The sequence below is a fragment of the Mercurialis annua genome, linkage group LG1-X, assembly GCF_937616625.2.
Source record: "Mercurialis annua linkage group LG1-X, ddMerAnnu1.2, whole genome shotgun sequence".
Classification (NCBI taxonomy): domain Eukaryota; kingdom Viridiplantae; phylum Streptophyta; class Magnoliopsida; order Malpighiales; family Euphorbiaceae; genus Mercurialis; species Mercurialis annua.
Window position 1 is genome coordinate 46612114 of NC_065570.1, and position 23560 is coordinate 46635673.

The 23560-nt window shown below is 32.5% G+C and overlaps 1 protein-coding gene across 7 annotated transcripts; it reads right to left on the reverse strand.

Annotated features, from left to right (window-relative positions):
- Positions 1–8894: 8894 nt before the first annotated feature.
- Positions 8895–22073, reverse strand: LOC126664244 (uncharacterized). Of its 7 annotated transcripts, none has more exons than XM_050356534.2 (12): positions 21721–22065; positions 21285–21511; positions 21121–21181; positions 20933–20981; positions 20010–20064; positions 19849–19936; positions 18762–18880; positions 17380–17505; positions 11726–11824; positions 11277–11370; positions 9692–9841; positions 8895–9190 (listed from the first exon to the last, which is right to left on the reverse strand). In XM_050356534.2, exons 1-12 carry the CDS (start codon positions 21875–21877, stop codon positions 9174–9176), a joined length of 1242 nt encoding a protein of 413 aa, XP_050212491.1. In that variant the 5' UTR covers positions 21878–22065; the 3' UTR covers positions 8895–9173. The 7 variants fall into 7 exon arrangements, 6 of the variants coding, with proteins under 6 accessions (XP_050212491.1, XP_050212488.1, XP_050212490.1 ...); XM_050356531.2 differs by having other exon boundaries at positions 9687–9841; positions 21721–22049; XM_050356533.2 differs by having other exon boundaries at positions 9687–9841; positions 21285–21475; positions 21721–22039.
- Positions 22074–23560: the final 1487 nt, after the last annotated feature.

Genomic DNA, 23560 nt, shown 5'->3' on the forward strand with positions numbered 1-23560 from the left:
TCCATGACATGCATGGGGATTCTAGGCATGTTTATAGTCTGGAAAAGAATATATGGTCAGGCTGAGTATATGTTTTTATTGATTTGGTATGCTTTTGATATATTTTGGCAAAATCAAAGTTTACGAAAAAAATTCGTCATTTTCGGCAATTTAACAGACCAATTGGTATTTTTACCGAATCTGTGGTTTTTGACCCTCAGGGACTATTTCTATGGTATTTTAGTTGAATAAATGTTTTGGTTTGTTTTTACAAAAAATAGCGTTTTTGTGATTTTCCAGATTTATGGAGTTTCTGAAAAGATTTTAATTTTAATGGTTTGGATAAAATTTAATTTCTGGAAAAATATATATTTTTGTGGTTTGGCGAAATTGTCGTTTTTACGAGATTTCGGGTTTCGGACTTCAAAACCAAAATTTCGGCCAAAATGAGTGTAGGATGCTCTTAATATGGAAAATGAGTTTCTGAAAGTATTAAAATATTTTATTGATATATTTTACTCCGGAAAATGTATTTTTATCATGGAGCATGACTAGGATTCAAAAATTATATGTAATAGCAGATTTTTGCGGATTGTGTAGTTTTTGGTGTTTTGAGTCGTATTATGTTTTGCTTGCTATATGTGTGGTATAGAAAGTCTCTAGAGTTAGGAGATTTATATTCCGTGTAGAAAGCGATATAGCATGTGAGACGCGCATATGACTCGATCTAGACTACATGTGAGGCATGTAGCAAATACTCCTAAACAAGCATATAGTCCAGGGTTTCTATCATGTAGCAGACACAGCTAGGCGTTAGTCATTTTGCATGCATAAATCCGAAACCGGATGTATATGTGATATTAATTTTAACTAGGTCATCTTGAATGCCTATACAACCACTAATTACATTTTCATGGCAATCCTATGATTTTTAGGTGATTTGCTGGACTTACTCGATTAGAGCTAAGTTAACGTGGTTAAGTTAACAAGTCCGTTAATATATGGATTTAGACATTCTTTAAAAGGCGAATAAACAGCGCAAACACACACAAATAGATTTGATATACATGCAAGGTTATGAATACTTTTTAACCTCAAAGAAACTAGAGTGTATGGAACTCGTCTGTTGTCTGGTTGTCTGTGTGATAAGAATTTGGAATTAGTGAAAACATGAAAGTTCTTCATCTCGTTAATTAGGATCCACTGGTTCAAACCTGGATCGATCCCGAGTTCAAACAAACCAAAAATTGCTTCTGTAAGTTTCTGGTTCCTAGCGGGCTTGGGCTTCAGAACCCAGATGACGTGACAGGTTACAAAAATCACTTTACATCCCATATAAACTGGATCCGACTTATTACAATACATAATATAAAACTACAACCAAAAACAAAATTGTGGGCGCAACCGGTCCCAATTCTAAGCTCAAACGAGTTTGGAAACACGAAAAACAAATTCTTGACCGATTTTGGAAAATCTGTAAGGTCCTGGAACGAAGAACGCAGCGCCAAGACAGGTGGCACCAGCACAACCAAGCTAATGATGGAGCCACAATAAAGGGGCGGTGGATCCAAAGCAAGGTGGCGGCGGCGCCACCTTTTCTAGGTTCCGGTGCTAGCTTTTGGGTCATTGGAAATGTGTAATACATCCATAAAAACGATCAAAAACATAAATGCAGAGGTCTGGAATCATATATATTCAAAATACATGTGTAAAAACAGTAAAAATACATCCTAAACATGTTTCTAGGATTACAAGTATGGCAAATCATGGAAAAAATGAAGAACATGGAAGTTATTGTAGTTTATACAGTTTATACCCTAGCATGCATTCTAGATGATAAAATTTGATGAAAATTGACAGATACGCATAAAACGTGATTTCAAACATGATTGGGTCATCATAAATACCGTTATGAGCTCTTGGATTGTGTTTTGGCGAATGAGATATCCATCTTAGATTCGATTAACAGCAATGTGTTCTTGAGTAGATTGAAGTGTAGAAGCTTGTGTTTTGAATGGTGTGTGTGGTGGTGGTGGTATGGTGGTTTGGAAATAGCTTAGCATATTAAGGTTCTTTATGTGTTTGATTATAATATGTGACACACCTTATTAGTTAGCTTAAGGTTGTATTTATAGAGGTTAGGTTAGCTAAGGGTTTATTAGGTGTTAGGAGTGTAAAGGTGAGTGGAGTGGTAGGTTTCAAAGTCTAATTAGGATAATAAGAGTTTTTAATTCGTATAGAAATAGGTTTGCCATGAAAAAGGAGGCTAAAAGGATATTTGGTCCTTAGAAGTGTCAAAAAGGGTCTCGAGAGCCATGAGGTTTGGGTATGGTCAATTTAGTACATCAAACTTGCAAATTGGTCCATAAACTTCAAAAGCATAATAATTAGTCCGATTTCTCATACTTTTATTGTGACCACTTTGGACTTTTATGAGCTATTTGCTGCTAATTAAGCTTCAATTCCTCAAATTTGTCACTGTACATTGATCTAGCCCGCTTGAATTCAAACATGCGGACCACAAGCTCGTCAACCCGACGAGTTTCTATAGAAATCATCATTGGATGCTTCAGTCTTTAATCAATTTTTACCTGTCTGAAAAAGGGTGTCTACAGTTTTCCCCCTCTTTGACTAGAATTGATAGAGTATGTAAATTCTTTTCAAAGAATGAAACTCGATGTTCGAATAGCAACAAGGATACTTCCCACCATTGGAGGTACTCACTCCCCCGTGATTTGGTAGTGCCCTAGCCTGAAAATTACCAGTTGTGGTATATGATTCTGATTCCATGCTCCCTGGTTCTGTTTTACTCTCCATATGTCCTAGATTAATTCTTCTTAGTTGTCCTGGAGGCCGTCTGCTGCGTTCAGACTGCCTGTAGTGTGCCCCTGTGTAATTGAGCTATAAACTCTCAGCCGTCTTAAGAATGATCCAATGGCTTGGACCCCTAGTTGTTATCTTATCCGTAACTTCTTAGGTTTGTAGTAGGGACAGAATCCCCTTGGTTGTCCCACGGGCCATCCTATTGCATGGATGCCGGGTAATTATCTTGTTTGGTGCCTCTTAGATTTGTAGAGGGAACATCATCTCTTTGGTCGTCCAAAATGCCATCCTATTGCATGGATGCGTGGTATTATCCTTTTTGGAGCCTCCTAGATTTGTAGAGGGCAGAGCATCCCCTAGGATTAAAAGCATAGAAAATCATGGCAAAAACAAAGAACATGGCAGTTGTGGCGGTTTATATACTTTATACCCTAGCATGCATTCTAGATGATAGGATTAAATGAAAATTGACAGGGATGCATAAAAAGTATTCAAAACATGATTTGGTCCTCATAAGTACCGTTCTCAGTTCTTGACTCATTTTCTGGCAGCCGGATGAGGAATTTAGCTCAAGTTCGATCAACAACAATGCATTCTTGAGTAGATTGAAGCGTAGAAGATTGTGTTTTGAAAGGTGTATGTGTGTGGTGATGGTGTGGTGGTTCAGCAATATCTTAGCAAATTTGGGTTATTTGTGTGTTTGATTATAATATGTGCCACACCTGATTAGTTAGCTTAAGGTTAAGGTTGTATTCATGGAAGTTAAGTTAGCTTATGGTTTACTAATTGTTAGAGTTAGGCTGGAAATGTGAAGGTGAGTGGAGTGATAAGTTTTAAAGTCAAATTAGGATAATAAGAGTGTTAAATTCATATAGATATAGGTTTGCCAATAAAAAAAATGCCTAAAAGGCTGTTTTAGCCTCTAGAAGTATCAAAAAGAGCCTTTGGGGCCATAAGGGTTTCAGTATTGTCAATTTAATCCATCAAACTTGCAAATTGGCCCTTTTAAGGTATAAAAATTAGTCCGATTTCACAGACTTTTATTGTGACCCCTTCGGACTTTTATGTGCTATATATGGCTAATTGTGCTTCAATCCCTCAGGTTTGTTATTGTGAACTAATTTAGGCCGCTTGAATTCAAACAGGCGAACCACTAGCTCATCATCCAGACGAATTCTCTAGAAATCATCATTGAACGTTTCAGTTTCTTATCACGTTTTACCTATCAGAAAAAAAGATGTTTGTAGAAATTAAATGCACAATGATTCTTTTGAAAAGATATGTTCACCAATTTTAAGTTGTTTTTATAACTCTCCATATTTTATCACTACAATGCAAAATTTATTTAATGTGGATAAAAAATAATTTAACTTATGAACAAAAATTATCAACACCTATGTTTTCTATAATTCATTTTTCTTAATATATAAGACAAAACTTAGAGGCATCTAAATGAGGTTTATTCTACACTAATGATTGGACGAGAGGACAAGAATTTTTCCATCCAAATGATTCAAATAAAATGCACATAAATGTGTTTGCCTAAGCTTTCTGTCTTAATTAAAATATAAATATGATCTTAAATGTGTATATGGCCCATCATTTTGATTTATTATTTGTCTTATTCTTGCATCATACTATTATAGTTAGTTTATATAGATTAATGGAAAAATAATTGTTTTAATTGAGCTTAAACATAGAGTGTACCATTCAACCAAAATAGTTTACAATAAAACTCAGAATTTATGTGTCTGGCCTGCACTGCTTTATTTGTTTTTAACTACATGAGTAGATGACACTATAATTGTTCGGCATTTCATCTTGACAAACTAAAAGTTCTAAAAAAATATCACAAATTTTCCATATATTTTCACTGACCGAGTTTGAATTGTTTTCTCTCCCAGTGCGATGCCTGAACTTTAATTTGCAACTACAATATATAACTATAATTTTATAACAATTTATTTTTCATTAATAAATTTTTTATTTTTATTAAAATGAATCTATACTACGGTGACGTGAAATTTTATTTGGTATATGAAATTACTGTCTCTAAAAGATTAAAAGAATAAAAATCTCTCTCTTTCAAGATTAAGAAAAAAAGAAAATAAAAAGAGGTTGGTAAATGAAAAGCGGGGTTTTTACCATTTTAAAGAATATAGTGATTCTACGTCCACACAGGACCTTAACCAGGACTTAAAATGAGGAGGGCGAAAAAAATTCCGAACAATATGTCGTATGCTTTTAAATTTCTTTAGACCAAACGATAATACCGTTTTATTACCTTTGTTTTATAGTTTTTAGGCAATCAACATATTATGTAACTGAATTTTAAAAAATAAATTATATAGCTTTTTAAAAAATTAAAATTAAACAAAACAGCAAATAAAGAACGACTGATGATCAAAAATTATGATGTAAAAATTTAAATTACAATATAATAAACTATAGATCTATAAATACAACAAAAAATTAACTTTACAAACTGAAAAAAAAGAAAAGTTGATTATTATTTCAAAACTGATTTCAACATATTTTCATATCTAATATCATGGTGAGAACGAGCGGCGGCAGCAGTTGGACTGATATCGGCGGCTGCAACGCAAAAAAGGGCTAATATCAGCAGGGGCGAGCTAGGGCGGATATCATAAGTAGTGGCGAGATGTTGATAGTAATGGTGGGTAATAATTGAGAAAAAAAAAAGGATTTGATGGAATAATGAAAAAAAAAGATGAATGGAGAGAGAAAAATTGAACTAAAATAGTATATTATTAAAATATAAAAGATATGCTAGTGTTTTGTAAATCAAAAGTTAACATAATATTTTTATAAATATTTTGTACTTTTGTAGTATATGATGTAATTTCTTCTAAATAATATCATACTATTTTATAAGCCATTTTGGCTGGAATATCATGAAATAAAATTTGAGTTTAACAATCAAAATTAAAAAAATGATAACCAAACTAAAAATAAAAAATGATAGTTGGACACTCACTGGATTAATTACCATAAATTTAGTGGACTACTATTCGCCGCCCAAAATTACTACCCACAGCCCAAACTTTTACTAAGATACCTCTAAGCTATTTTCAGTTTAAAAAAAAAAAAAAAACTCAATCCTCTCAACTCAACTAAAAATCCAATGAATATCCGAGCGGATTTATAATAAAAATGTTAAAATCGACTAAAGATAGAGAACAAAAATTTCTAATAATAAATCAATTTTTGATTTTTTAATTTTTTTTTAATGTGCCATCGCCATCTCATGGCGATGGTCCAGGCGATGGCCTTTTGGGCTATCGCCATTTTTTGGCGATAGCCCAAAAGGCAATTGTCCCTCAGGGACAATTGTCCTTATGGACCATCGTCCTGAGATGGCAATGGTCCATTGGGCCATCGCCACCTCAGGGCGATGGCCCATTAAAAAAATTAACATTTTAAAACGAAAAAATTAAAAATCGATTAATTATTAGAAATTTTTGTTCTCTATTTTTAGTTGATTCTAATATTTTTATTATAAATCCGCTCGGATATTCGTTGGATTTTTAGTTGAGCTGAGAGAAAAAGTTGGGGCGGTGGATAGTAATTTTGGGCGGCGAATAGTAAAACTCTAAATTTGAGTAAAATTGCCCCTTCTATACATAGCTGCCCGGCCCCCATAAAAATATTAAATATTTCAAACCGCAGCATAGACTTCAAATTTTGTCCGGTTTTTCAATTTAATAGGATTTATACTAAAATTAAATCAAAAAAGAAATTACTATCAAAATTAAATCAAATCAAATAAAAAAAAATCACATTCAGTTGATCAATTTCGAATCCATTTTATACATCTCATTAGTAAATTAGGTTTGCTAAATTTAAAGAGATTAGTCCTCAATGCCATATACTAACCAAAATAAAGATATTATTAGTGCATGGCTATGATATAAATAACAAATCTCATCATCTCAAAGTACTTATATTGCACATTTTTTGTCAACTCAGTTCTTAAATTTCGATCGAGTTATCAGGTCTTGAATCTTTCTTTTCTAAAATTACCAAATCTTCGACCTCTACAGTCTACACCTTAATGGTAACAATAATTTACACATCACTAAAGATCAAGTCAGAGGATTGTCTCTATTGAATTATACTTTGACTTGACCTTTTGATAATGTGTACAATTATTTTATGTTCCTCATATTCAAATTACAAACATTAGCTACCGGCATAATATTTCTATTTTGCTCAATTTTATTAAGCTAAGAACTTGGTAGTAAAAATAATAAAAGTTGGAGATCGGATGGATTCTAATTGATATTCAAGTATTAAATAAAGAGAAACGTGTCATATTTCACTACACCCTCGTAATTCGAAAAGATGCAAAAAAATCACTAACGTTTTTATATGACTACTTTAGGCCACTAATGATTTTTGGAGAAAGGTCATATATCCCCTTAACAGTGTTCGGTGTGAGGGTCTAAAGAAACTTTAGTAGCCTATTTGCATCTTTGCCGAACCATAAGGGCATAGGTGAACCTTTATCCAAACATTTAGAGGCATAATTATTCTTTAAATAAATAAAAGTACATATAGTAGAAAGGCTTTAATATGGATATTGCCATATAAATATGAAAAGCCACATGACATGTCGTAGATGAAAAGCAGAAAATGAGTACGATTTGGGAGGCTGATGTTACATGCCTCCACCAATCTATGTTTATTTTGGATAAATTTTGAGGCTCATCCTCGACAACCAGTGTCTAACCGCCCGACAACCATCAAGACCTCATCGATTTCTCAGTCAATATGCGACTAGGGGGGCGCATTCGATTTAAACCAAACCAAACTGAAATTTAGAGGGATGTAAAAGTTGTTTAAGAAGAAGTTGCTCGAGAATAAGCGATGTTTCAAGTCAAACTAGTCTGTTCAATTGGATTATTTTGGTTTGATTTACATTAAGACTCTACTAACACATTATGCCCATAATCAAAACCGAACCAAAAACGAGAAAAAAATTACAGTATCAAACCAAACCGAATTTGTCAGTTCAGTTATTTGGTTTGGGTCGGGGATTGCACACTCCTAGCAGCCGGTCAAGCCAAATGAAAGCTTTTATGATGAAAATGCCAACAGAAGTATGAATTCAAACTGCCAAATGATGCAACATTAAGAATTATTTCCATGATCATCAAATATGTTTTCGTCATTAAGCTTTATTTGCATGCTGCACATACAATGAGAATATGAAACAGGAAATGTTTTAGAGTAAATGAATCTGATGTATAAACCATTATGACCACCCCAAACTTATGTTATTGAGTTTAATTTCCAGCAATAAGACCCTCACTTTGAGAAAACTATGACATTTAATTCCCAAACATAACTTGGCCTTGCTGCTAAATCAACTGTAATCATCTAACAACAATTTCAGTATCATTATACACCATGAAGCCCAACTATGTTGTATGTAAAACTTCCAGAATCCTATTCATTTCCGCTTCTCAGTTTGGTATTTCAATTTCCGCGCTACATAGAAGCGCAGTTCATACGACAAAACTTAACATCATCCATCAGTTTTCTATGCCGACATAGTAAAGAATTGATGAGCAGGCAGTGCCAGTCACAGCAACATGGTGACTAATCTTTGTAAGTATTCCTGCTAGTGACATTTTCTCCAGTACTGTCTGGACACATCCTTGAAAGACCCAATATATGACGAACACTGATGCTGAATAATCAGCAAAATCTTGGGAATATGTCCAATCATAGGCAAATAATTAACTGCCACCCTATATTTTCACTTTATTTCAAACTAATCATTGGGGAGACCCTCTATGTATTGTGTGATTCATCTTTCCAAAATAAAAACCTAACACAAAATTCCAACAAGACTCTACACATGCAAACATCCAAATGAAACATGTCCATACACAGCCTGGTAAACACAATTAGACAGTGAAGGGCCGCAAAAGAAAAAATCGGAACAACTTTAAAGCAGAATGTATGACAGCATTTTCTACCATTTCTCGTAGCCCCTATAAAAACTGGAAGCCCTAAACACTGATTGATTTTTACCAGCACCAACAAATTTAACTCAAGTCTGATTGACAGTGAAATACGAACTCATTTATGGATAACCAAAGTGTATTACATATTTAGTTTTTGAACCAAAACTAAGAATTCATAGTCTTACATGGTAGTAGAAGATGATGGTTAAGCTCTGCGAAAGACCCCCGTATTTAACTAAGGGTTGACAAAGGAGTAGAAGAGAAGCAGAAAGGTTTAATTCTTGAGAAACATACACCGTTTAGAAAGCCAAAGAGAATGCCACCCCAATCAATTAATGCTTATACCCCTTTGCAAAGCCATCTTCCATGTACGGCTCAAGAAATCCAATGAACTGAAATAACACCATCAAGATCCAGGTTATATGTTTGGAAGAGATTACATTTCTTTGTTTATTGTCTCAAATTTCTATTTGATTCTGGACAAGAATTACTATTTTATAGAAATTCCTATTTAATACTAGAATTTGAAAAAAATGGAAAAGCTTTTCTTTAAGGGTTTTATGCCTCTCAATTTGAACAATAGTTGCACAAAAGGTCACTATCTGAAAGAAGAAGATGGTTTGAACTTGACTTAAGATGATATTCATGGAACTAAGGGAAACCTGCAAATGACACTTTATAAGAAGCTAATTTTACAGAAAGAAGACAGGATAAATCCTTTTGACCTGAAGGGTCCACTGTTCTAAATGATTTTTGTTTGATTTTCTAAAAAAGATATAAATTTGTAGTTTGACATTAACGTTAGTATCTAACTTGTTCACATGTAACCTACACATCAGCTCTAATTGTGTTTTCTACAGCATAAGCATGTCAAAGCAATAAATATACCTTACTTCCATCTTGAGACCACCGAGCCCCATAACCATCAGCCACCCTTATCTCAAAGACAGTCCCATGTTGTGGAGCAATATGCACATTTGACCAGCAACACGAAGCTATTAAGCCATTGATGACATTCAGTGCAAGCATATTTTTTGTAGAATCTGGAAATGTAAAAAATGACAATATTATCCAAAGGTTAGTCATTTACAGTAGCTGAAAGCAATTAGGAAAAATGAGTGGGCTTCCTTTTTGCAGTATGAAAAACTTGGTTTCAAGCAACCAGAGGCTATATTCGAAATTCTCCTGTGTAATTGGGACAATTCAATGGCCATTTCCATCCATAGGGTTCTAGTAGAGCATGGTTTGAAAGCCAAACTCCCAAAAGAAATTGAAGTAGGTATTATAACGTGCAGTACTGCAGTTGCATACTTAAACCGGTACTTGGTGTTCCTTTTATTCATATATTGTGCATAGCTGGTCCAAGTAGTTGCTTTGAGAGTGTTTCTTTTTTTGAATACATATCCCATTTCAGAGTTTTGCTTAAAAGCAAAGAACGCTTTTTGTTTATTGTCTTAAGAGTTTGCCTTAGAAACTCTTAAATACAAGGATTTAAATAAGTTTTAGACTTTGAAAGATATTCAATTTAAAATGTTAGTACTGCATATATACCAAAATTATGGTATTGATGATGCTAGATTAGATGACATATTTGTGGAGAGAAGATGGCATTGTGGCAATCAGGTTATGCTAGCATGCCCTTTTCTTAGGTGCTAGCACAGAGGCTATGGCCAACCATCTGATGATTATTGGTATCCTACTGGAAGCTGCAGTCTGATTACTGTGATTAAAAAGTATCACAATGCTATCAAGTCTGAGATGCTAACTTGATGGCGATAATCATTAACATGACTTTTGAAACAAGGGATGGGTGTACTTTATGCAGATGAACCCAGAAAAAGAAAGGCAGGACACGAGAACCTGATTTTTTTAACTTTGTTCTTCTAGTTCTGCTTCTTCTAATTCTTCTTTTACTTGTTCTTATCAGCTGATATATAAGAAGTAACCTTAACATAGTATTTAGTCCAACTCTAAATTACAATTCATCTCATTTTAAAATGAATACTACAATGAAATTCATTCGCAGATGAAAATTTGTGTTTAGTATTTTAAGAAAAAAATTATTTTGAATGAATTGAATATTGTGTTTGGTGTAATTTTAACTTAACTAAATATTTTATTTTGTTAAAAATGTTCTTTTATGTTTACTACACTTATTACTTTTCTTTTTCGAATATCAAGGATATCTTTTTGTCATTATTAAAAAACCTCATCACATCATAGAAATATAGAATTCATTTGGAAACTCCATCAATTTTGCAAGGATTGACTAAGAATATCCAAATTCCATAAAATAGAAAAAATAGACTTCCAAATGAATTCTAAAGTAAACCAAACACATATTGTGCATTTACATATGAAATCCTTTTTATTTATGTAAACCATTTATAACAAATACTCTCTAATAGGCAAACACTAGAGTGATTTATATATGTTGTTATATAAGGACAGCATTAAAAGTTTGCAGTAGGCACTCACCATTTCCATCTACAACGCCCCAATATTTGCTGCTGCTCCTTTCAGAATGCTTAGCCAAGGCTCGGGCTCCCTGCGTCAAGGTACTACCGTTGACCTAAAGCCAAGAAAGAAAATCATTCATATTTTATACCAGCATTTTTACTACATCGAACTTGAAAAAGAGTTTCGTGAAAACATATATGAACTTGCTCAAACATGTCTTTGAACCATAAGGAAATGTGATTTTCTAGAAACTTCGACAGAAAGTACAAAAGACGTATACGTTCACAATAAAAATACTCAATTCTTGGATGCTGCTGTTTGGCATGTTCTTGTGTGAAAATGTCCAGTTACTACCATAGTAGTTAATGTTGGGTTTTATGGGTTCATAACGCAGCGGAATTTCAAAAATTTATCTAAAAACCCAAACCAAGATCCATGTAATTCGAATTAACAGAATAATTACTTACTTGTATGTCGAATTCAACAGCAATGTAGGAAGGAAGGAGGTGGTTCACTTTGGTGATACCTGGCCTCGGATCAGAAACGCCTCCAAAAGAATGCGTCCTCTACGAGTATCCACACGAACAGACCTTAGCCAAAACTAGTGCTTGTGTGCTAGCACTATTGCTTCACAAGCAATTTCGAATTTTAGTGATTTAGTGAATAATGAATTTTGTGATTCTCAAACCAACTGCTTAATGAGTATTTATAGTGATAAATAACACTAGGGTTTGAGACAAATTCGAATTTCAATCTCATTGCAATTCTACAAGTTTATGTTTATCAAAAACTCTTTTTTGATAATTATCCATATATATTAATTACTATATTTATTATTTTCCAAAAATAATAAATTAAGGAAAACACTTATCCTTAAATTTCGAATTAATATATATATTTATTAATATATATATATATATATATATATATATAATTAATCACTTAATCACATTGGGCTTGTACAACCCATAACTGTTTTGGGCCTGTTCTTAGTGTGCGACCCTGTAGGTTCATATAACGTTGGCAGTAGGCTCGAAATCCCTATTTCAGCCCACAAGTCATAAGTGGCCTCTAGCAAGACATTATGACTACCCAAGTTATATGAATATCGATAATCCGATTTAACCATTTATAATAATATTTTAATCCCTTTGTCTCTCGATATCCAGATTGAATATAAGGCATAGTTATGTCATCCTTATAACATTCAATCATTAGTTTCTTGACTCTAAGTAGACTGAAAATGATAACTTCTTATCAATTAGCATGGCCATGCATTTTCTTCAGTCTATCTTCTTCAAGGGGCCCATAGATATCTTACTCAAATAAATGAGGGACAAATTCCTTCTCAGTCACTCACATTTCTCACATAGTTACTTTCATATCCAATGACAATCTATTCCATTATCCTGTTAAAGATAATGTAAGACTGTATCAAAATATAAAATAGCTATGTAGAAATCCATGATGATTTCAAGGTCAAAGGATTATACTAATAGAATTGTAATGAGAATTACTTATGACAGTGATCTATGTAGTATTCTCACAGTGGGTCATCCAGTGCCTTATTTCTCAAATAGCACCTATGATTTGACTTAATATCTCATATACATGATTAGTAAAACATAATCATCAGTCAACATCATACTAGTCTCAATGTTGTATTAAGACTAGGGATAGATGGTATATAATTCTTTTATTAAACCTAAGGGTTCTACTATCAAGTCACATACTTGATGACCTTAGAAAGAATTAACCATTCAAGTATTTTAATCATTAATATAAAATGATAAAAACTGTCAATCAATAAATAATAAAATGATAAAGTCAAAACATGGTCAAACATGATTGACCTAATGCATATCACTAACAGTTAAAGGCACACCAAAAGCACAAGAAAGACCTCATATAGCCTGAGGCGCTAAGCGCAAAAAAGAGCGCACCTGAATGAATCTAAGCGCATATAATAATTATACTCAAAAAAAGATACATGTAATAATTATATGTAAAAAAAGATTTATATACCTGTAACATATATACATACATGTAATAATTATACTCAAAATAAGGCATAAGGTACAAAAAAAAACCCTTCAAGCTATTCAAAAAGAGCAGATAAACCCTGTTAATTTTTCTTGGTCATTTAAGCCTCTAGTGTTTTTAGATGGTGCAAATAAACCCTCACTTGAAAAAAAAAACAATCGAAATGTCTAAAAACGTGAGAGATTATAGTTATACTCAGTGTTTAAAAACCGGCCACCGGTTCAACTGGTTTAATAATTTTTTTTCTAAAATTGGTTCACCGGTTCACGGTTCAACACCCGGTTTTTTACCGATTCGATCCGGTTCAATCCGGTCCAACCAAAGATCCGGATTTTTACAGTTTTGGGCCGGACCACTGGCCGGTTCCCGGTTTAACCAGTTCGACCAGCCGGTCCGGTTTTTAAAACGCTGGTTATACTATTGTAGTTTTACTATTATAACCCTAATTATTATTTAGTGGGACTTTAATAAAAAAAACTTGAAACATAAATGATGATTGGAAAGTATAAGAATGTAATAATAATTGTCAAAACCAATAAAAAATTTATGGTTGATAAAAATCAAAAAATGAGTTTTTCAAGTATTTCATTTAATGAATGGAGTTTTTCAAAAACTTTACTTAGCAAAATTCAAAGAAAAATCTTATCATGAATAAGGATGATGTAGAAATAAAATAAATGAAAAGGCAAATAGGCCTATTATATTGGAATAGATGAAAGTGGCAAATGAAACTATGGAGGGAGTATTTTTTATGGACAAAAACTATAGTAACGAGGTTATATGTAAATTTTGTAACAAGACAACACGATATTTATAGAGCCAAACAACACGTGATTAGGAACTCTAAACATTGAACAAAGTGTCTTAAATATCCTCCACAAGTGAAAAGAGAGTTGCTTCATTGTAATAAAGAAAAAGATGTACTTTTAAGAAATTTGACAAACCTTGATTATTTTGATGTGGGTGATGAAAGAGTAGGTGTTGCTAGCAATACAAAAAAATATGTCAAAGGGTCCAATGGATTTATTAACTACAAAAACAGCAACTAAAAGGAAGTCAAGGCAAGCAAGCATAAATTGTGCTTCTAATAAAGAGCTTAGAGATCGAATCGTTCAACATGTAGCTCACTTTTTCTACGAAACATGAATTGCGTTTAATGTGGCTCATCTTGACAGTTTCAAAAATATGATTGAAGCTATAGGTGCTTATGGTCCACATTTGAAAGCCCAAATTACCGTGAATTATGAGTCTTTCTTTTAAAGAAAGAGTTAGCTCACATAGAAGAGTTGATGAAGGATCATAAGGAGGAATGAGCTCAATATGGTTGTTCGATATGTATGATGGATGGACTGCGGGAAACAACAAACTTCAATCAACTTTTGGTTAATTGTTCAAAAGCAACTATGTTTCTCAATTGGGTGGATGCATCTTCATAGATGAAAACTAGCGAGAAAACTTGAGTTACTTGACAAGTTTGTGGAACGTGTTGATGAAAAAAAGTTGTTTAAGTTTTCACCGACAACGGAAGTAATTATGTATTGGCAGGTAAGTTATGTTTCAAAGCTTCATTTGATATGACTTGTTCAATCTTTTATTTGATGGCTTATATTTTATTTTATTTTTGCTATTAGGAATAGTATTTAGTGAGCAAGAGACTCAAATCTCTTTTAGACTCCATGTGCATCCCATTGTCTAGATTTGATGTTACAAGACATGCAAGATAAATAAAACACTTGCAAGGGCTGTCTAGTTGGTTCAAATACAAGTTACAACCATGGTGGTGTTTTAGATATGATGAGGGATTGCACTAATAATAAAGAGCTAGCCAGCATGGAGTTGTTCGTTTTGCCACATGTTTTCTAACATTGCAATCTGCATAATCAAAAGCAAGCTTTATTGTTAGAAAAAATGTTGCAAAACAAGCAACTGTTTTCCTAGCTAGCTCTTGCAATCCCCCATTATATTCAAAACACCACCATAGTTTTATATGAAACCAACCAGATTGATAGCCCTTGCAAGGGTTCTCTTAATCTTGTTAATCTTGTCAATGTCATCTAACATCAAATCTAGACAAGGCCTACTCATAGAGTCCAAAAGAGATCGGGTTTCTTGATCATTAATATTTTCTTAATAGCAAATAAAAGACAATGTAAGTCATCTAATAAAATATTAAACAACAGCCATATGAAATGGAACTTTCAAACACAATTTACCAGCCAAGACATAATTACTCCTGGTGTCAGTGTACAACTGGAACAACATTCAACACGTTCCACAAACAAACTTGTCAAGTAACTCAAATATTCTCCTCAACTTTCATATACGAAAGATGCATCCAGCGAACCCCAAACATAGTTCCTTTCGAAAGATTAACCAAAAAGCTTATCAATGTTCGTTGTTTCCTATCAGTCCATTCATCAAATAAAATTGAACAACCATATCGAGCCCATTAGTTCTTGTAATCCTTCATTAATTCTTATGTGTAAACTAACTCTTTCTTTAAGAAAAGAACTCGTAATTCATAGGAACTTGGTGCTTTCAAATGTGGGGGGTAGGAGTCGACCTGTTTTTAAGCAGAATTGCAGGAGTAAGTTTATAGCAATTTAATAATAGGGTTCTAATTTGTTTAGACTCCACCTTTCAGTTTTGATTTTCAGTATTAGTGAGCATGTTTCTATTCTATATTTTTAAAAGGCGCAAAATCCAATAGTATAACAAACACAAAAAAACTAGGATTTCTAACTTTTGTTATTGTTAAACAAAGACTATGCGCCTTTAGCCTCACTGTTGCTACACTCCTAATGCCTAAGCACGCCGAAGAAAGGTGGTCCTGACGCAGCTTCTAGGCTTGCTGGGGCATGCTTTTAACAAACCATGGTTACTGCAGTAGAAAAGACGGGGGAAATGATTGATATAGGGAAGTGTTTTTTTTTTTTGAGAGGTGATATAGGGAAGTGTTAGTAGCAAACAAATAACTATTTCACCATTCCTAAAGTAGTCCTCTCTCACATTTATGGTCTTTAGCATTTAATGCAATCTTCATTTTTCTCCCTTCAAACAATTCCATGAATAAAAAATTTGTGTTTAACTTTTTACCATTGCAAATGATGAATTTTCAAAAGAATCAATTCTGATTAGGGGTGGACATAAACCGGTTAACCGGTTCATGAGGATAATTTGTGAATCGGTCCAAATAGTATGGTTTTTAAAATAAAAAACCTAAACCTAAAATTTCAAACGGCTAACCATTTTAAACGGTTTGTTTTTTCGGTTTTGGGATTTTTAACCATATACGCATTAAAAAAATTAGATACAAAAAATGATAAAATTTATAAATAAAATTTTAAGTATAGTCTAATAAAAAAATATAATTTCCATTCTATTTACTTCTTTCTAACAAATAAAAGAAAAGCTATAGAAATTGCTATTTACTAATCGTTTACGAAAGGAAGAGTATTGCCGGAAATTGTAGCTAAATTACTATTTACTAATAGTTTACGAATAAAATTAAAGTTAGAGTTTGTACTTTATGAATTGTGGTGTTGTCAATGTCCATTGTCTATAATTTATAAAATTATAAATTCTTATTTCTATTAAGTGAATATTTTATTAAGAAAAATAAAGTTCTTTTAAAATATTTTTCATATATATATTCTCCTAAAATATATATACATTCCTAAATAAATCAATTTTTGTAAATATTTTTATGTTTAGGATTTCTACGTGTAGATTTGAAAAAAAAAATTATTTTAATCATTAAAAAATTTATAGTATATATATATTATAATTTATAAAAATACATATCATTTATGAACCGGTTAAGCACGGTTTTTAAACTCCAAATCTTAAACCTAAACCATTATCCATAAAAATTAAAAACTAAAACCTAAACCTTAACTCTTGAACCGACTAACCACATTTTCCGGTTCAGTTTTCCGGTTTCCGTTTGGTTTTCCGGTTTTGGTTTGGTTAATCGGTTTGATCAGTTTTTCGCCCACCCCTAATTCTGATGATATGCAGCAAAGATCTCTCCTCAATGTAAGTAAATAACAAAAATTAATTGCAAATAAAATCTTACATTTGGCCTATACGGCAAAGTGAAGGATGAAATAAGAGTTGATTTTGATGGAGGAAGGGCATTAGAAGCTGTTCCAACAGTATGTGCAATGCCTAAAAGACTTTGGATGCCAGTGTAACCCAATTCCTAGATCAAAAACATGGAAGTAGCTAGAATTGCTTAGTAACAGTAGTTGGAGGTCATGGGGAAACAACAAAACTGATAGAGATGCATGCTTCCATCAAAATAAACTATATGTTACAATTAGAAAAAATGGCAACCTAAACGATGAAGAAACTTTAAACTACAAGCATAAAGGGTAACATTTTACAGCATAAATAAGGCAAAATCTACCCATGCAATATCCCTATTTTTCCCATAATGCAAAAGTCAATGCGTGAAATAATTCATATGATTGATTTCAGCAAATTTAATAATGGTTAATGCATAGAGAGTGATAAATTTCAGCATTATCAAGAAGTATTGCTTAAAAACATTTTTACTGAAAGCAAGATGAATTTTCCATCATGTAGATTTGTACAAATTGCATATCTTTTTTGGTCAATCTGAAAGATGGACCAGTTCAACTTCTACCAAAAAGAAATTGCATTCTAGAACTAAGATCACATGTTTCCTGATCCCTTGCTAATTACCATGAATATCCAGATGATTACATTAACTTTTCTAGGCTTAACCCATCCAAAACTCAATGTACTTTTAGCTTTTATTTTACTTGTCCTTACCAAATGTTTTGGTTGTAGTCCTTTTTGCATGAAACGATGGCGTCTTCTGTAATTCCAGCCAAAAAAGAATTACCGGTACATAACATTAATAGTAAAGGGACTCTTTAAAACCGAAAACTTTGGCAAGGACCAAGTAAATGAAAATGAATAGTATAGGAACTTTTGGATGGGTTTAGCCATTTGCCAGAGTGGATCTCCTAAGTTGAGGTATTTATAAAGCCAGAAAATATCTTATGTGGACAACATGTATGAATAGGATAAACCTACAAGGACAAGTGCAGAGAAACTTGTATCCGGAATATCCATCTGGACCAGCAAAGATCTAATATTTTCTCCAACAGAAATGACCAATTATGGTATATCATTACAGTAGAAATCAACACACAGTAGCGTTATGACCATTGTCTTCCTTAATGCACCACGGCCCATGCAAATTTATGGGTTTACCATATGACATGTGGAATTGCAACATTACCCAAAGATTCCAATCCTATAGCACATGTAATTTGACCTAAATAACCTGTCAGTCATTGTATAAGCATCAACACAGTTTAAAAGCACAGCAAATCTGCATCCAAGCAATCCAAAAGTCCTAAAGGATCAATTTAGTTCCAAGTGTATTCTAATATTTGGATGATAACAGTTGAGTAATCGACTTACAGACAATATGCTTGCCAAAAACAGGTAAGGCTGAGAAGGTACTTTTGATACACAGATTGCGAGAACACCATTTGACATTTCCTTCTCTTCAGAGTAAAACTTCCAATAAATTTTCACACCTGATTTTCCACAGTTCTATTAATTAGAGAGAAGAAAGTATACAGCTTCAGAAATGTGACCGAACTCAATAATAATATCACCAACTTCATGTTTGAACATACAACAAAACTAAGTGGAGGACAACTTAAAAAAATGATTATTTAAGAGAATATCCCAGGCTGGAATCTCTAAAATTAAGATTATTTAAAGAGTAACTTTAGTATTAAAAAAGCCAACCTGCAAATGAGCAATGTTAATGCATAAATGTTTTATTTTTTTATTATTATTACTTCATTGCTATGATAAAACAGAACAGTCAGGTTTTCATGGACTGAGATCAAGAAAGATGATCATTTTCTTTCTTCTTTAATTGTTTTAGCTCTTATCATTGCATATTATGACACCTATAACCATAAAGGGATTTGACAAGAAATAGAGCAATGAGAAAACAAAAAAGATTCACTGAATTTGAGTTCCAAAGACACACACATGAGAATCCTGAAAACTCAAATTTGGTATATGGGGCACAAAGACAAATTAAGAGTTTCATGATGAAGAGTCTAGAATTTTCCTTCCAACACATTCAGAGAGAAAAGGAAATAAAGAACATAGATGAAAAGGAGAAAAAACTAGATCAAACATAGATCAGAAAAGAGCTGGTTAGTAGTTGGTCCACCAATGGCATTACACTAAAAGATGATTCCACATGTCAAATCTCATTTTACTGTTTAAATTAGATGTTACTCTATAAATTTCAAAATAATCTTTAAAGTTTTACCAATACTCTAAGTAACAACCCTATCCCTTAACTACAACTGCCTAATATGAATTCTTGAAATCTCATTTGCTGGCCAACAGCATCAGTACATTTAACATAATAGCTAAATACATTTGTCATTGATTATAATAATATCTCATATAAAAACCAACAATTTGATTTCCAAATATGATATGATAACTGCAGCAGGTAATAGCTTAATAGCATTACCTTCTTCAATAGTTTTAACACCAGGAAGGACTTCTGAAAGACTTTCTGCTTTCAACATCTCCAAAAATGAGGGATATTGGTGGACCTCCTGTCAATTCATGAAATTATAAATGCCAAATAGGAAATAGGAAAGAATGAAAATTTCATCGACATTGTATCACCTTAACTTTGAGCACTACGCTTTTGTTTATAAGAATCAAAGCTCCTGGCTCAATTCTAACAGCAAAAGAAACAAATAAATTAGCTACTTCATGAATAAAAAGGAATAGACATAATTTATACGTACAATAAACTACACCCACACAGTAATTTGTAAGCATAAACAAAGATGGGAAATTTCTTGAGAAATCCACGATTTCTTTTTAACTGGCCCAAATTTACAATAGTGGTACAAGTACTAATAATAATAAGACTATTCTCAGGTTCCCTCTCCAATCTTCTAATGAATCTATCATTTCAGTGACCTGCACCTTCCAATTCCTTGTGAAATGGTCCAACAGCATCCAAAATCATTATGGACTAACCTTCTATGATGCAAATTTGGGTCTAGTAAAGTAGCTTCTCTACAGTTAAAACTATAAAAATCCACATCAGCAATGATAACTTTTGTTTCTTTTACTTCATGCTCTTAATGCTATTTCAGGACTAGAAAAAATAACCTTGGAGTATTTTGCTTGTCCAAGAACTGATGAAAATCCAAACGGGATCCAACCCCAAGACTCCAACTAGGAGAAGACCCCTATACCTCATCCCTGAAACAAGATGAGTGGAAGACCAATAGACAATTTCATAGACCAGGATTACATACATTACAGAATTAGATACTCATCCAATCAAGATATAGAATCAACTGAAATATTAATTAAAGAACAGGTGTTACTTAAATTTGAATGTTCTGACCAAACACCAGTTTCATACGCAAAATTCCTGTAGTTTCAAATAATTCACATGTGTGTACTAGATACTGCACATATATGCAAGCATGTAATGTATACGAATATTGCTAACATAGGTATAGATCAAAATGAAGAGCAGCGGATCACTCATGACAAACAAAGCATTAATAAACACCTTCAAGCAGTACCTACTATAATTTCCGCCAGCACACCTTCCTTCAATTGTTTTAATGCCATCTGAACACAATCCAAACTGCTGAGAATAAATCATAGGCTGGATAAATAACAAAAAGGTAATCGTCCGGAGGTAAATTTTTAATCGCTTGACAATCGATAAGAGCTCAAAAAGGCCCATAAAGAGAATAAACAGTGGTACCTTTCAATAATGAGAAGTAAGGTTCCTGAACATGAAGTTCACAAAATATACTGTTCAACACCTGAGAAATCATATCATCAATAACCATATAAGAAACTTAAAAATTAGAAGATAAAACAGAAGACATAACTATGATACAAATTCTGCCCTTGTTATTTACTTACATTTATAAGCTCAGTTCCTTTTTCAAGAATTGACTTACTCCATTGCTCTTCTTTCTGCTTTAAAGAGATATCTTCACTAACGAAATCTATCTTATTGTATGTCTTACAAAACGACCCCGAAATGATAGATTGGTACAGTGCAGAAGCTACACATTTGAACAACGGATATTCGCGTACTCCTTCAAACGAACCTGCAGCAATATCTGATTGCGATATATCACAGAATCCTATTGAAAATTAAACAAATCATTTGCAAGGATTCAAGACAGTTTAACTCAATTTCTAGCATAATCACGTCACTCTTAATTTAAAATAATTAATTCTAGCAATACTATAAGCTCTTCAAGCGCGAAAATTCTCAGTTTTTGAATTTATTTTTCATATTATCAACTTTTTACTTAAATTTGACTGGAAACAAAGAGAAAAAAGAAATTACCAGTAGGAGGGAGCGAAACGGAGTCGTTTGGATCGTCTCTGAGAAGATTAGAGCAGAATTCAGTTGAAAGACATAGATCAAATTCTAGGGTTTGATTAATTTGAGAATTTAATGTGAACTTCAACGTCTCTTCTATGATTTCTCGCATTTCCTCCATATCAGAATTTGATTGATAGTTTGATACAGCTCAAGAGACTTCTGCTGTATAGTGTTCCAATTTAAGCATTTTGGATCAAACAAGGAGAAGTGAAAGAAAGGGCATAATCCATTTCTAAGTCCCTGCATTTTCATATTTTTGAATTTGAATCCCTATATTTTTATTTGTTGGGATTGAGTCCATGCACTATTATTTTGGTTGAAATAGAACTACACTTGTTTGTGGGTTTGGGTACTCGTCCAGACCGGTCCTCCGGCAGTGACTTTTTGTTTCAAGTATTGCTCGAGTTTGAGCACGGAAAATCCTGCTATTTTTGTGGGTGGGTTCGGCCTCTCATTTTAATACAATTCTACATATACGTCCGAAATATTCACTCAAATCCTTATATATAGATTGTAAGGAACGAGTTTGGGTCAAAAATAGAGGAAATTAAACCATTTCTCAAAAAAATAAAAATAATTACAAAAATACATGTTGACTTTTTTCATTTACAAAATTCCTAATTGATTTAAAAATATTTATAAAAATACCTAAAAATAAAAAATAAGTACAAACATACGGTGTATAAACTAAAAGTATACTGACTTTATACCAACACTATACAAACATTATACACATCATAACATATTGAAATTTTAGTAATATATAATAAAAAATTTACCAAAATTACATCAAATCGTATACTAAAAATTAAACTAATAATATACTAAAATTATACCAATAGTATACGAAGATCATGCACATCAAAATATACTTAAATTTTATTAATATTAGATAAAAATTACACTAATATTACACCACATCGTATACTAAAAAATAAACTAACAATATACTAAAATTAACACCAACAATATACAAATTCTCTAGTTCACTACCAACTATAGTGAGAATACATATAAAAAATGTACATGTTATCAACTAGAAAATAACAAAAAAATTATTATCGATATACCGAAAGTATACTAGAATTATAGCAATAATAAACCATATACTATTTTTAAATTTTCTGGTTCATGGTTTTAATATACCGACATTATACAAATTGCATTTATGTATATAATTTTCATTTTTTGGTATTTTTGTAAATAATTTTAAATCAATTGGTATTTTGTAAATGAAAAAAGTTTACGGGCACTTTTGTAAATATTTTTAGAATTTTAGGTAATTTTGTCATAATCAGAAAAAAATATGAAACTCAAACCGAACTCGGTTCCGACCTGAACTTATATAATAAATAAAAAAGCCTGACCCGAACTCGGCCGATGAACATATATAAATAAAACATATCGCATACGCGGCGGTAGTGAAGCAAGAAAAAAAGACACAATGAATAAAAAGTATGTCGCTAATTTAGTGATGGAAAAATTCATCGCTAAAAACTTAAAATCTGTTATTTATATGGTTCATAATTAGATTTGATTTTTAAAAACTTAAAATATGTCGCTAATTTTAATTTTTTTAAAATTAATTTTCAATGAATCAGTTCAGCCACTGGTTTGATTTTTAAAACACTAGTCTATATCACCAAATTGTCATAAACTTAAGCGAACCGAGCGCTAGTTCAAAAACCTCCACCATGCTTTCATATAAGTATCTATTATTTATATGGTTCATAATTAGATTAATAATTTTTTAAAACTAATTAGTTTTAATAATCTAACAATGCCCTTATAGATATCATCA